This window comes from Stegastes partitus, unplaced genomic scaffold (genome assembly GCF_000690725.1).
Source record: "Stegastes partitus isolate 25-593 unplaced genomic scaffold, Stegastes_partitus-1.0.2 Scaffold1148, whole genome shotgun sequence".
Taxonomy (NCBI): domain Eukaryota; kingdom Metazoa; phylum Chordata; class Actinopteri; family Pomacentridae; genus Stegastes; species Stegastes partitus.
The window spans coordinates 118973-133045 of NW_007578879.1; the positions used below are offsets into that span (position 1 = coordinate 118973).

The 14073-nt window shown below is 42.5% G+C and overlaps 1 protein-coding gene and 1 long non-coding RNA gene across 2 annotated transcripts in view; one reads left to right on the top strand and one right to left on the bottom strand.

Moving 5' to 3' along the window:
• adcy3a (adenylate cyclase 3a) overlaps window positions 1–14073 on the bottom strand; it is a 111832-nt gene that overhangs the window by 33857 nt on the left and 63902 nt on the right. The window contains exons 8-12 of the mRNA XM_008296717.1: window positions 8351–8516; window positions 7809–7928; window positions 6508–6650; window positions 5623–5784; window positions 5103–5190 (exon numbers count right to left, since the gene is read on the bottom strand). Of these exons, the coding sequence (XP_008294939.1) occupies window positions 5103–5190; window positions 5623–5784; window positions 6508–6650; window positions 7809–7928; window positions 8351–8516 (679 nt within the window). The remainder of the gene's footprint in view (window positions 1–5102; window positions 5191–5622; window positions 5785–6507; window positions 6651–7808; window positions 7929–8350; window positions 8517–14073) is intronic.
• The window catches only part of LOC103368368 (uncharacterized), a 19420-nt gene continuing 10244 nt past the window's right edge, over window positions 4898–14073 (top strand). Inside the window, exon 1 of the long non-coding RNA XR_520771.1 lies at window positions 4898–4909. This is a non-coding gene — a long non-coding RNA (uncharacterized LOC103368368). The remainder of the gene's footprint in view (window positions 4910–14073) is intronic.

Here is a 14073-nt window from a genome sequence, read left to right on the forward strand (position 1 = left end):
ACAGAGAAGAATTAAGAATATACCTCTGTTAACATCGGTACGAAGCGTGGCCTTTTTCATTAGACCTGTGCAGCTACACACTTGCTTATGCTTATTTTACTTTACAGCAGCCATTCTGACTTGTTAAGGCAAGAAAAGCCGAAGTGGAATTAATATCAGCATAAAGGATGGCAACATTCCAGGTGGGTGTCCCAGTCGTCTTGCACGGTACCATAGCTTTGAAACTAGGGCATCTTAAAAGAATGGAGCCATAGATAATGCTATTATTTTTATCAGTACTTTACCTGTGAGTCAACATTTCTGCAGTGAAGAGACCTGTAGCTGGTAAAAGTATAGTGTGAAGATGAACACATTAAGGCATGTGCCTCTATGCCTCTGTTACTGTTACTGCAGGTTCATGACACTGTGTGTTTGATGGAATATCAATAAGTACTGAAAAGCCCAAAGCGGGATGTACAGTGACCCTGCATTTTTTCAGTCCATGTCAATGATTTGCTGACTGTGTGTGTTGCTGTCTGACCTGAGCTAACTTTATCCTTAATTCAGCAGCAGTCAATACTGGACTGCCTGCTGGATATCAATATGTTTGAATTTCCGTGACGAGTTAAATCAAAAGTACTGGTCAATACCAGACAAACTCATATACACACAAACAGGAACGGATGCTTGCATGCACTTACACTTTCACCCGCACTCTCTCACACAAACACACTCTCTCACCACACACAAGCACACACGCAGACAGACAGACAGACAGACAAACAGACAGACAGAGTCAATGGCACTGCATGTGTTCAATGTCAGAACAACTAACTGAGCAACTTTTAGCATGAGTGAGTGTTATGAGCAGCTTGAGATTAGCCCAGCTACAGTTGCTTTTTTGCAGAGTATTTCCAGTAAAAATTGGTTCATGTGTTAGATTCTGTACATTTACAAACTTGGCAACCCGTCTCTGCTGATGAGACTCAAATAAAGCTGCACACAGTAGACTTAAGAATTTCTTTGTAATAGGACAATGGTATGAAGTTGTTAGCTGTACCTTGACATGTTTCGGCGTTCCATCTGTCGCCTTCTTCAGAAGTGTCATCTGACGTGTATGAAAAACAGCTGATAAAGACACGTCACACACATCAGATGACACTTCTGAAGAAGGCGACAGATGGAACGCCGAAACATGTCAAGGTACAGCTCACAACTTCATACCATTGTCCTATTACAAAGAAATTCTTAAGTCTACTTGAACTTTGAGGACAAAATGAACATCTTTGCTACAAAGCTGCACACAGTCACTGGATTGACTGTTATTCATCTTTACATGCTCTACCTGTGGGGCTTTACATGGTTTCAGTAAGTCTCCCCTAAAACCATGATTTGTCATTTGTCAATACTTAACACACAGACATGACACTAACAAAGATCTTCTCTCGAGCTTGACAGAAAGGGACTACATACATGTAGTCCCTTTCTGTCAAGCTCAGGGGAAGATCTTAAGTGTCTAGAAAGAAACAGATGGTTTAGGAAATACCATCTGTTTCTTTCTAGACAGTTAATACAAACACAACTCAAGGCACAATTGAGTTACTCTGTCTATACAATACAAGCCTCGGTCACAACCGGCTGTACAGGCTCCTACGGCCTGTCTGCGTCCAAAATACGTGCAAAATGGTACGTGCATGTCGAGGTCGCAGACAGCCCGTAAGCAAGTAGGGAGGAGCTTTGACATGTCAAACACATTCTACGAATTCTCTGCGAACAGCAACGCAGCAAGTGTAACTTGCTTCCCCCGCCAGGAGTTTGCAAGTGAGACATGCAAATTTGTAAGGCACCGTGGGAAGAATATCCATGCTCTAAGTCGCACGTCTCACGCAATGAGGGAGCCAGTGCCCCTTGTGCATGGTGTACACAGTGACAACTCATGAACAAAATCTAACGCTCGGTGGACGTGCATCACCCCACGCCACCAGTAAAAAAGGCGTGCTCACAGCGCACGCTCACCTTTCGGCAGTGATCGTAGACCGCATAATTGCTTCAAACAAATAATGGATATATCATAATCTAATCAGATGTACAGTTCACGACCCTGGACAGCACAGCGCTACCTGGCACGACTGCATGTTTCAGTGCAAGGGCTGTTTCTGCTGCCACTGCCTCAAACGCTGCATCTGATCACACTCATTATTCATCATCAATGGCTCAGCGGCCAAACATTTTCACACACACAGAAAAAGAAAAAAGCAGCGTTTTCTTACATTCAGACGTGACAACTCAGTTAGCAAATCACTGATCCCAATGCATAATACACACTAAACTGTACTCATCCATTAAAAGTTCGTCCTGCAGGCCTTCTGCTCAGCAAAGTCGCCGACAACATCTCTCAAATCGAAATTCCTGGCTCTGTTGTTCTCTATTGAGAGCATTGCCAACCCACTGAGTCTTTCCTGTCCCATAGTGCCCAAATATGTTTTCATGAGTTTGAGCTTAGAAAAAGAGCGCTCCTCAGTCGCAACAGTGATGAGTATGGTAAGATACAAAGAAATGCTGTGCAAATATTGCTGAAGGAGGCTGCCACTGTATTGGCATCACATTGGCCCAAGAGTGGGCCCCTACGGCACAAGGGCCCCGGTGCATTGCACCGCCTGCACCGGCGGTAGCTACGCCATTGGCGCGCACACACACACACACACACACACACAGCGCGACTGTTGGTTTTATCGCTGATGTCCAGATCTCACACTTTATTGGGACATAATATTGTTTTTAAAAAGTAATCATTAGCGAATATGTGTAAAAGAATATACGGTGTTACAGGTAGTACGTGTCTCCGTTGGAGAAGCGGGTCGGTCACTGGAGATGCTGCTGGCCGGTATCAGCTGGAAGTCAGTACCGGGGTTGACAGTGACACTGCAGGCGAGCTGTCACCGCCAAGTTGTCAGGATCTGTGTGTGTGTGCTACACAGAACATGAAATCATATTTATTTTCATCCTCATTTGTTATAAAGTCTTAACTTTTGTCCTGAAATCAGTTTGTATCATCCCGGATTTATTTTTTATCGCCCCGTGATGACGGAACGTCCTGAAGCTCAAACCCTGTCAGTATGTTAACAGAATTTACAAGACAGCATCATCACGAAGTGTCTCTGTTTTGTTTTTGTTTTGTTTTTTGACAATCACGGCAAACTTATGTACGCCGTCAGTTGGTCATCACCAGGGCGTGAGGCAAGTGTGACTGACTTTCTTTGTGCGTTCCACTCTCTTCCTAAGTGGTGAGTGTGTGCCATGTACGCAAGTGGCAAGACAAACTTTAGAAGTGAGTACAATTTCCACAGCAATTGCAGGTTGCAATTAGAGTCCCTGCTTGAAGGGACATGTCACGTCGCCCCGACAACCGGCAAGGCAGACTTGCTCCTCTCTTACGCATTTCTGACAGAGCCCTTGCAACCTTTTCTCTACCTCTATGCCCTCCATGGTCTCCATGGGACCCAAAATTCGCAGAGGACGTACGATCCCAAAAGTTGTGCGTCCGGTTGTGACCGAGGCTTAAGCAAAAGTGAATAAATGGTCAAAAAATTGCTACCAGTTCTCTGTGTTTTGTCTGTGTAGATTCTGGGTCCACCAGGTCATGGTAATCTTAGGATCTTCTCTTTTAGGTTCTTGAAGACATTTCAACTCTCATCCAAGACACTTCTTACATTTCAACTCTCATCCAAAACACTTTTTAATTTTCAACTGGCGAGGAGTTTCCAAATTTTATAGTCACCTCCTCCTCTGTTTAGAGATGGCTGTTTCAATTTGACATAGTTGGTTTCCTTCACTCTTCTTTCAAAACATCCGTCCTCTCTGTCCAAAATGTGTACATCGTTGTCCTCTTCACTGCATCAGACTGCATATACAATGTTGCTCCGCTTGTATGCTGGTGTTTGATCCTTGGGGTGAACCAGTTTTTACCAGTTTTTGTGTCAGAGTGTTACTGGGCCTGAAATGTACTGATATGTTATGTTTGGAGAAAATCCTTGGGATAGTTTGGGATGACAGTGTTGTTATTCTGTTCTTCCTTTCTTCTCTGTGTGCCGAGTTTTCCACATATTTTCCTTGATTTAATGAAGGCCCAGTTGGTACAGCCACAGTTCCACAGTGCTTTCTTAATACTGATAGGGACTGCATCCTTACCAATGCAGAGGGAAAGGACAAGGAACACACTCACATTCGGGAAAACATTGACAGTTTCAAACCTTGAGGCATGTGAGTCCTGGGTCATTAATGAGCCATTAGTCATTGTGAGCTGAAGTGACTACAAAATTCTGAAACTCCCCATCAGTCAGTTAGAATTTGTCATTTCTCGTACCAAGTGTTAGGTTTTATTTAGGTTTTTGTCTTGTATTTGTGTTGTCTCGTGGCTTTTATTTTGAAACCTCTTTGCCCTCGTGTTTCAGGACGCTTGCCCTCTCCCCGGTGTTTCCTGTGTCTGATTGTCTACCCAGCCCTGATTGTCTCCACCTGTTCCTCATTACCTTGTGTGTGTATATATAGTCTGCGTCTCCCTTTGTCCTGTGCCAGTTCGTCTTGTCAGTTAGTCAAGCTTCACGTCCTAGCCCTCATTCATGTCCAGGATTTCACCATTCATGTCCCTTGTGGAAACGACCTTCAGGTTTTGTATTTTGTTTGCTACTTTGTGTTCAGCCTTTTTCCTAAATGAAATGTTTGAGTTGTTACTTTGTCTAGAAAGATTGTTAAGTTTTCCTCATTGAGTGATTTTTAGTTTGTATTTCCTCAATTGAGTGATTTTTGGTTCTTTATTCTCCTCGTTAGAGTGACGCTTTGAGTTTAGGTTTTTTTATTTGTTGAATGACATTTCTGTTGATACTTTTTGTAAATAAATCAGTTTGAGAACATTTTTGAGTTTTTTGGAGTCGTGCATTTGGGTTCGCCTTTTTGTGGTCTTGTCAGAATTGAAGAATCTTCTTGGATGAGAGGTGAAATATCTTTGAGAACCTAAAAGAGAAGTCTAGTTTGTTTGTGTTTTGTGTCACTAAGTCTGAAGAAGCGTGTAAATAAAATTTACTGTGCAAATAAAATATATAGAAGTAAAATATTTTGTAACTCACTCTAGGAAAGATGGCAGCCAGAGAACAGATTGTCAGGACAAGCAGCAGGACCTCCCCCACTGCAAAGGTGATGTAATTTGCAATCAGCCTGTTCCATAACAAATCAACACACAGACAAACTTTGAGAGACATGTAACACTGACAGCAGTGAGTCTAATACAAAACCACAGAGAGTAATATTCAACTAAGCTGTACAAAACACATGGACAAAAGTGTTTGAGGCCCTCAAGAGTTAAGGATCACTCACAGTCCAGAGTAAATAACTACTACATAGGTTGATTTTGACAATTTATACTTTGTGTCCTAAGAATGTGAACTGTTTTCCTTTTTTTTTTTTTTTTTTTTTTTTTTTTAGAGAAATAAGCAAAATAAAGCGTAGGGTCTGAACATCCCAACAGCAAAACGTTCCTTTTTTTTTTTTTTTTTTTTCTTTTGCTCTTTGGGTTGGTGACATAAACCAAATGTTCCCACATTGTCGATACATAAGTGTGAGGAGATTGCTCCTGGCTTGTTGACTGACCAGGGATCTATGAGTGCCTCCATCACTGCAGTGAAGAGCAGAACCACACAGGAGCAGCAGAAGGCAGCTCCGCTCTGTTTTTCCTTCTCCACAGAGTAACGAGTTTCCAGGTCTGGATCCACAAATCTCAGGGAGAGCCTGTTGGTGTGCTTCCCCTTTAGACTGTTGAGAAACAAGAACCTCAACAGTTATGTATACAGTATAAAATATTGGTATTGGTACAAATTTACAGTTTACCTGGTATTTCCAGCAACATGACACATATTGCAGTTCCAATTTGGTGTTTTGAAAAAAACATGCCAAGTCTACTTGCCCCCAAAAATTATTTTTGCTTTGTGGCATGTGTTGTGCAGTTTACTAATCAGAGTTCATGTAGTGGGGGCTGTGGCTCAGGTAGTGGAACAGTGGTACAACTCCTGCCTCTCCACATCAAGTGTCCTTGAGCAAGGCACTGCTTTCAGTGAGTAGGACAGAACTGTTCATAAACTGTTGTTGTCAATTGACAAACAAAATTTTTCAAGTGCTTTCCTTGTCAAGGAAAAAAATCTTATGCAAGTACAGTTCATATATCATTCACTGTCTTGATGTTTGAGAACGTTTGCTTCTTTATGAATAAAAAATAGGCTTTGTAGGAAAAACTCTTTGGCTTGTACAAATGTATAGTATGGTGGACAACTTTCATTTAGAAAATGATTAGCTTTCTATATGATTAGTGTATACCGATGTGTCATAACTGACAATGAGGTGAATGAATAATTCTTCCTCAATGTGTCAGTTCCAGATTCTCTGACAGCCACAAACACAAGCTAACAATGAGAAAACCTACATCACTGAAGTGTGCATCTACAAAGCAGTGTTTTATGCTCAAAGAATGTATTCACATACACTTGAACTGTCTCTCTCTCCAGCAGAGCCTCATTTAGCAGTTTGTTAAGCTCCTGTTCATTTTCCTGAGCGTCGATCACCCTTTCAGCTAGGTCTCGCAGCCGTAGTCTTCTCCGAGGGTTAGGGAAAGATGGATTCACCACCTGAAGTCCGACAAAGAAAAGAGATTAGAACATCCACACGTTCTTTTTGTATATCTGACACAATATCAATGCCATGTCAACAATTACGTAAGTCAGCTTGTCTGTTCAGGGAACTCTTTAATTCACTGCAAAAAAAACCTCTGAGCATTTCCAGCTGACAAACACCTTCTTCTTGATAAAGCTTACATAGACAACATGAAAGACTGTAACATGACTGACTTCAGTTTTATTCTGCAAGATGTGCACTGATACAAATCAGTGGCTCTTTTTAGATATACACTAAATCCTTCTGGCCAAAGGTGAGTGAACTCTGTATACTTGCTGATATATAACTATATCAGCAAGTTAAATCTAATGTTTGAGTGCTATTAGAAATATTAAAATCTAATTTAATGATTGCAAAAACAGTATGGTGATACAGTGACTACTACTGTCAGCTCATGGCTCAAAGGTCCTGGGACTCATATCTCAGCCTGGGGTCTTTCTGAATGGAGTTTGCATGTTCTCATTCTGGGCAGATGTTCCTCCTACGGTCCAATGCTTAGGTGAAGTGGTGATTTTAAATTGTCCTTAGGTGTGTGTGAATGTACTTGGTTGTCTATCTCTATGTGTAGCCCTGTGATAGACAGGTGACCTGTCCAGGGTGTCCCCTGCCTTCATCCTAAGTCAGCTGGGATAGGCTCCAGCCCCCCTGCGACCCTACAGAGGATAAAGCGTGTAAAGAAAATGGATGGACAGATAAATGACTATTTACTCAACATATTTATGCGACCCAGAGAATTAACTCTTTTAATGGTGGAATCTCTATGTGTTTTCTTCTTGTGCCACACTCAGGACAATTGTCAATATTATGTAATTATATTTGTTCCATACATTTCATTGCAAATATGTCCAACGGATATAAACCTTGTAGGTTTTATGTCTTTATGAGCTTTACTTTAGCACTCCTCATGACAAAACAGTCTGCAACTGGTCAACAGTGCAAATTCATATTTTGGTCATACCTTTCACCCTATTAAATAGTGGCCGTAGGAACAACGCACCATTATATACAATCAGTATTGGCACAGACCACAAGGCTTGAATTTTAAGTTGTAAAAGACATTTACTTGTGCAAGTCAACATCTAATTTAGGTCAGGAGTTCACTTCTTGGTTACCCTTGTGTCCAGTTCTTCTGGTTCCTCCGGTGTGGTGCAGGCTGTGTTAACACTGCCGTTACACTCTGTGGTGTTGATTAATAGTGGGGAGTTTCCATTGGATGAGGTTACAGACAGCTTCTAATGTGAAACAATCAAACAGTAAGTGCAGACTGATTACTATGAGAGGCTGACAGAATTTTCTTTGACAGTTATTTTAAAATTTCAATTGATATTCAAATCCAATTTGTATCAATCCAAGAAGTATACACATCTATAATTTTATCATCTTGACTGTCCATATTACAATTTTACTATGCTAATCTGTACACATATCATTTATTGCATGTCTGTGATCCTCAGGTGTTGTATGCTGTAGATATTATAAAGACTTAAATTTGTGATACTGGGCAATAGAAATAAAATGACACAACTTCAAGAAGCAAAGTCAAATGCGAATATATGTAATTTTTCATCACACGTCCTGTACATCATCTGGGAGAATAGGTAAGATTTTCACTATCAAAATGCTTGCAGTGTGGGTTTGTGCAGGTTTTACTCACCACACCATTTATGCCACTCTTTCCCAAAGGTCCTTTAGGAACAACTACCAGGTAAGTCTCAATGCCTCTCTCCCTCAGATAGTCACAGCGGTCACCTCCATTACCTGGCTCCACATCAAACTCCCCATGAAGACATTCCATGGTGTTCTGTGAGATGTGAACACGACTGGTCCACACATAACATGGGTCAAAGACAGGCTGTTATTCTACCAGTTTCTATGTGAGTGTTTCTGTACACATCACAGAGCTGTGAACAGTCAATATATAGTTATATAGGTGAGTCATTAGATGTCTTGGTGGCCTTCCTCACTAATGTATTCCTTGCACGGTCACTCAGTTTTTGGTGGCAGCTGCTCTAGGCAGATTTATGATGTTCCATATTAATTCCATTTCTTATGATTGATTTACCTGTGCTTGAAGGGATATTATGTATCTATATATATTATATATGAAATTTTCAATAACCATTTCATGGAGCTGCTTGGAGTGTTCTTTTCTTTTTCCCAGTGTAGTTATAGCCAGGAGTATTGATTCACCAGTGACCTGACCTTCCAGATAAAGGTGTCTTTGTACTACAATCACTTGACATACATTCACTGCAGTCAGATGATCTCCATTTCGCTGTGTGACTTTTAGCATTTTAGATTTTCAATTAACTGACACTAATTGGTAGAGATAGTTTTTGCAATTCTTGTCAAAAAACCAAACTTTATTAGTGTAAGTTCATCCAGTGGCGCACTAGTTAATGAACAAAAAAAACACACACTTAGAAAAAGGTTCAGTGGAATTGATAGCATCCAGAACTCCAAAAAGTTTCTTCTAATGAAAAAAAAAACTGAATAACAATATGACTTCAGACACTTCCACTCAGTTGCAACGCCATGTTTCCCACTATCACAATGCTACTTGGAAATCTAAAGCACAGCCATATTTGTAACAGGTGAAACATGGCTGTAAATTGATTTACTTGAGCAAGCCCATGGCAAGATGATCGAATTTAACTCAATGGAAGAATGCAACTTTAGAAAATCTGACCTTTGAAAGGAGTTTTATGCTGTGATCACACCAGACCCGAGTAAAATCATTCGCACGAATGATTTACATGTAAAGTCAATGTGAAGACGCTATTAGATGCAAGTAAACGCTCCGCGGCGCAACTCGCACGAGTAGTGCGGCGCGATTGACGCAAATTGAGCAAGTTTGACGCGGGTGTGACGCGATTTTAGACACGCATCTGAAGAGCAAGTTGAAAAATCTGGGGCCTCATTTATCATCAGTGCGTAGAAAAGGTTCCAAATTCTGTCATTGGAATGAAATTTAGAGTGTGCGTAAGTACAAAAAAATCTGTATTTATCAAACGTGTGTAAGGGGGTCGTACATACATCAGTGTTGATAAATCCCACTTGTTCTTAACCTCCGTGCTCGTGCACGTTGCCTTCAGGAACACCTCCAAATTACCATATAGGGCAACAACACGCCTCTTTATAAAGCAAGTGAAGATTTACTTTTTCCTCCTCACCTGTCGTCATCATCGTGGCAAAAAGGACGAGAAAGAGGAACTTTTATGAAACTGAGATCGAGGTACTCATCAGCGAGGTTGAAGCAAACCAGAAAATATTGCTTGGTGCGTGAAATGTTGGGATAGCCAGCGAAAGAAAAAATATTGCAGACAAGATACCCACCACAGTTATTTCTGTTGGGTCAGAGGACAGATCGCCGGCAAAAAATTTAAAAGTGGTTTGATGTTAAGCGAAGTGCCAAAAAACGCATCACAGTCCATAAAAGAGAAATGGCTGCAACTGGAGACGAATTAATACTGAACATTCACCCAGTGGATAACCCTGATCACTACAGCTGACATGTTTTAATAACCAAACAAAGTCCAGCTAAAACGTTTCCACACTCTGTGACACTCACCATTAAGCCAGCCGTCTTCAGCAGCTCCTGCTTGGAGACGCACCCACAGAGCTGTTCTGCTCAATGAATGAGTCGTGCGTTCCTCCAAACCGCCGGGCAACAATGTTGGATAGCGACAAATGCGCATCGCAAATTATCAGTATGTTGATTGAATAAAACCCTTTTCTATTTACAAAATTAAGCTCGTTTAGTGATGCTGCTTTGATTGTGATGTGGGTGCAGTCTATGGCTCCACATATGTTTGGGAATCCAGCGACGGCGTTAAGTCCCCGTTTGATTTGGGCTCATCGGTGATGGATGTAAGGGAACTGGATGTAGGCTGGGGCCAGGGGAGTTATGGCATCCAACACTGCCGTCTTGATCCTGCTCAACGATGGCTGGAAATGCCGCATATGTCTCCAACCTCACGCTGGAATGTGCCGGTGGTCAAAATCCCAGAATACTTTCTATTTGTAGTTTCACTGTTCTACCGCTAGATTATGTGCGTAGGCATGGTCAGAGTTGTGCGTATATTTATGCACAGTCCTAAGTATAAGTACAAGTTGATAAATTCCATACTTTGCCTAGGAATGTTCCTACGCACGCTCTACGCACATATCTATGCGTACACACTGATGATAATTGAGCCCCCTGAACTTTTGCGATCTGACGCGCCGCGATGGCCAATCAGCGTTGAGATTCTCTGGTGACATTACGAACATGATTCATTCATTTTTTGCAACTACACTGTGATTACCGATTGATTTACTCACCCCAGGAGATAAGCAGTTGCATTACTGGCCAAGGCAGATCTCAGTCCTCAGCAGTCTCTCCTCCAGTTCACACACAAGAATGACACCCTTCAATTTGGCAAGCTGGCGAGCTGAGTTGCTAGCTATCGCAATGCTAGCGGGATAAATATCCGCTGGCTCCTCGTCGCTGTGGTCAACGTACTCCTGCTGGCGGCCACTTGTCCCTGTTGTTGTATCCATCCATCCATTTTCTATACACCGCTTAATCCTCATTAGGGTCGCGGGGGGGCTGGAGCCTATCCCAGCGGACTTAGGGCGAAGGCAGGGGACACCCTGGACAGGTCGCCAGTCCATCGCAGGGCCACACTTAGAGACAGACAACCAAGCACACTCACATTCACACCTACGGACAATTTAGAATCACCAATTAACCTCAGCATGTTTTTGGACTGTGTGGGAGGAAGCCGGAGAACCCGGAGAGAACCCACGCTGCACGAGGAGAACATGCAAACTCCACGCCCCCACCGGGACGCGAACCGGCAACCTTCTTGCTGCGAGGCAACAGTGCTACCAACTGCTACAACACCCTGTTGTTGTATGTGGCACGGAAAAAAGCATTGCTCTATCTCAGCGAGCGCCTGTAGTTAGTATCCTGGAGGGATATCCTGGTACCGATCCCCTCAACAGGTAGTCAAACTAGGTCCGGATCAGCCGAAAACAGAGCTGGAAGCGGCTGTCATCCAGGCAATGCCCGGAGAAGGTGGGGGAATTCCCCGGCCATTGTGCGTCTCTGGGGGATCCCGTGGATCTGGCGTCTGGATCGCGTCATTCGCGCTAATTACTTACATTCAGATACAAATCTTGAGGCGCGATTGACGCGATTATATGCGCGAATGAAGCGAGTAAACTCAGTGCACACACGCGTGAATGTCGCCGGATCCAGGGGATCCCCCAGAGACGCACACAGCTCAGGGAATTCCTCCACCTTCTCCAGGAGCTGTGCCTGGATGACGGCCGCTTCCAGCTCTGTTTTCGGCTGACCCAGTTTGACTACCTGTTGGAGAGGATCAGTACCAGGATATCCCTCCAGAATACTAACTACAGGCGCTCGCTGAGATAGAGCGATGTTTTTCCATGCCACATACAACAACACGGACGAGCGGCCGCCAGAAGGCGTATGCTGACCACAACGACGAGGAGCCAGCGGAGGTTTATCCCCCTAGCATTACGATAGCTAGCAGCTCAGCTTGCTAGCTTGCTAAGTTGAAGGGTGTCATTCTTGTGTGTGAACTGGAGGAGAAGGACAGCCCGTCTGCTGAGCACTGAGATCTGCCTTGGCCAGTAATGTAACTGCTTATCTCCTGGTGTGAGTAAATCAATCAGTAATCACAGTGTAGCTGCAAAAAAAATGAATGAATCATGTTGTTGACTTCACCAGAGAATCTCAATGCGGATTGGCCATCGCGGCGCGTCTGATCGCAAAAGTTCAGATTTTTCAACTTGCTCTTCAGACGCGCCATACTTGCATATGGCGCGTAACGCGCGCATGGTGCGTCTAAAATCGCGTCAAACTCGCTCAATACGCCTCAATCGCGCCTAATCGTGTCTTCACATTGACTTTACATGTAAATCATTCGCGCGAATGATTTTACTCGTGTAGTTAACTTGGTTACTACCACTAATATGTTTCAGTGTTTTTGCTGACCAAGAAATAGAATGTAGGTAAATTTTGTGTTTCATCATTTACTCATGTTACCTGATTAGTTGATCATTTACCTAAGACATCAACTCATGTAACACTGGACATGTGTGAGTGTTCTTAATTAATCAGGCGCAGGTGTCTTGATGATGCACATGCACAAACGATGTCATTGTTTCACAAACATGCTATTGCTCACTCACCTGTTCTGACACTCCGAAAACAAGAAAAGGCATGAATTGTGCGCGCACACACACACTATCATACGCACTCATAAGACCTTGTGTCAGCAAAAGAGGACATTGTTTATTGGGCAGGAAACAGCATAAAACTGTTCCCGTAGCTTTAGGATGACCAGTGTATGACCCCAATGAATGCAACCAGGGAAGGCGAAAATTACAAAAGTACTATTCTTCGGAGGATAAGAAGGATGGGCAAGGAGCCAAGTAACTAATTTAGTCATGTAATTATTTCCATCATAATGTATAAAGCTATTTGTTGAGTGTTCAGGTAGTCATTTAGCTGCAAATACTGCTCAGTGACTGTTCTGTTTTAACATAGATCTGTTTTAACATAGGGCAGTATTTTTTCTTCAGGTAACATGTCAGCACCTATGCTTTTCAATGTTTATAAATTCTAAAACTTTATAATTATTTCCAGGTTCACATAGATCTTTGAAAAGGTTTCAGACTTTTACACCACAGTATATGTTTTTATAAATTGTTTTGTATGAATATAACCCTCTAGCTCATGTATAACTTCGATTGATGTTTTTTAGTACTGCCGTTTCATTTTTGTTCTCCCTACCAGACTTTTTCCACAGGTTAGTTTGGTCGCAGTCTTTAGAATGTCTGATTGACATGAGTGAGTATTAAACAGTACCATCACTGCTGGTATTGTACTATGGACCCTTAGGGACCCAACTAAATTGGCAACACTGGTGTAATTGAAAAATTTTAGCCATGAAAATCAAGGTATTTAAGAGGGGCCTGAGTTACTCCTGAGAAACTGCCAAAAAGACTCTCTAAACTCATATATAATAATATCATCTACCTGCTTCAGAGAGCCCACTCTCATCTGGACCAGTCAGGCAGCACTTTGAGGGTCATGTTCTTTGATTTCTCAAGTGCCTTCAATACTATTCAGCCTGCTTTACTATGTGAGAAGCTCCATAACTTCCAGGTGGATCCTTCCACAACCACTTGGGTTTATGTTTACTTAACAAACAGACCACAGTTTGTGAGACTGAAAGGTTGTGTGTCGGAGATGGTAGTCTGTAGCACTGGAGCACCACAAGGAACTGTACTCTCACCATTCCTCTTCACACTGTACACCTCAGACTTCCAGTACAACTCTGAGTCCTGTCATCTGCAGAA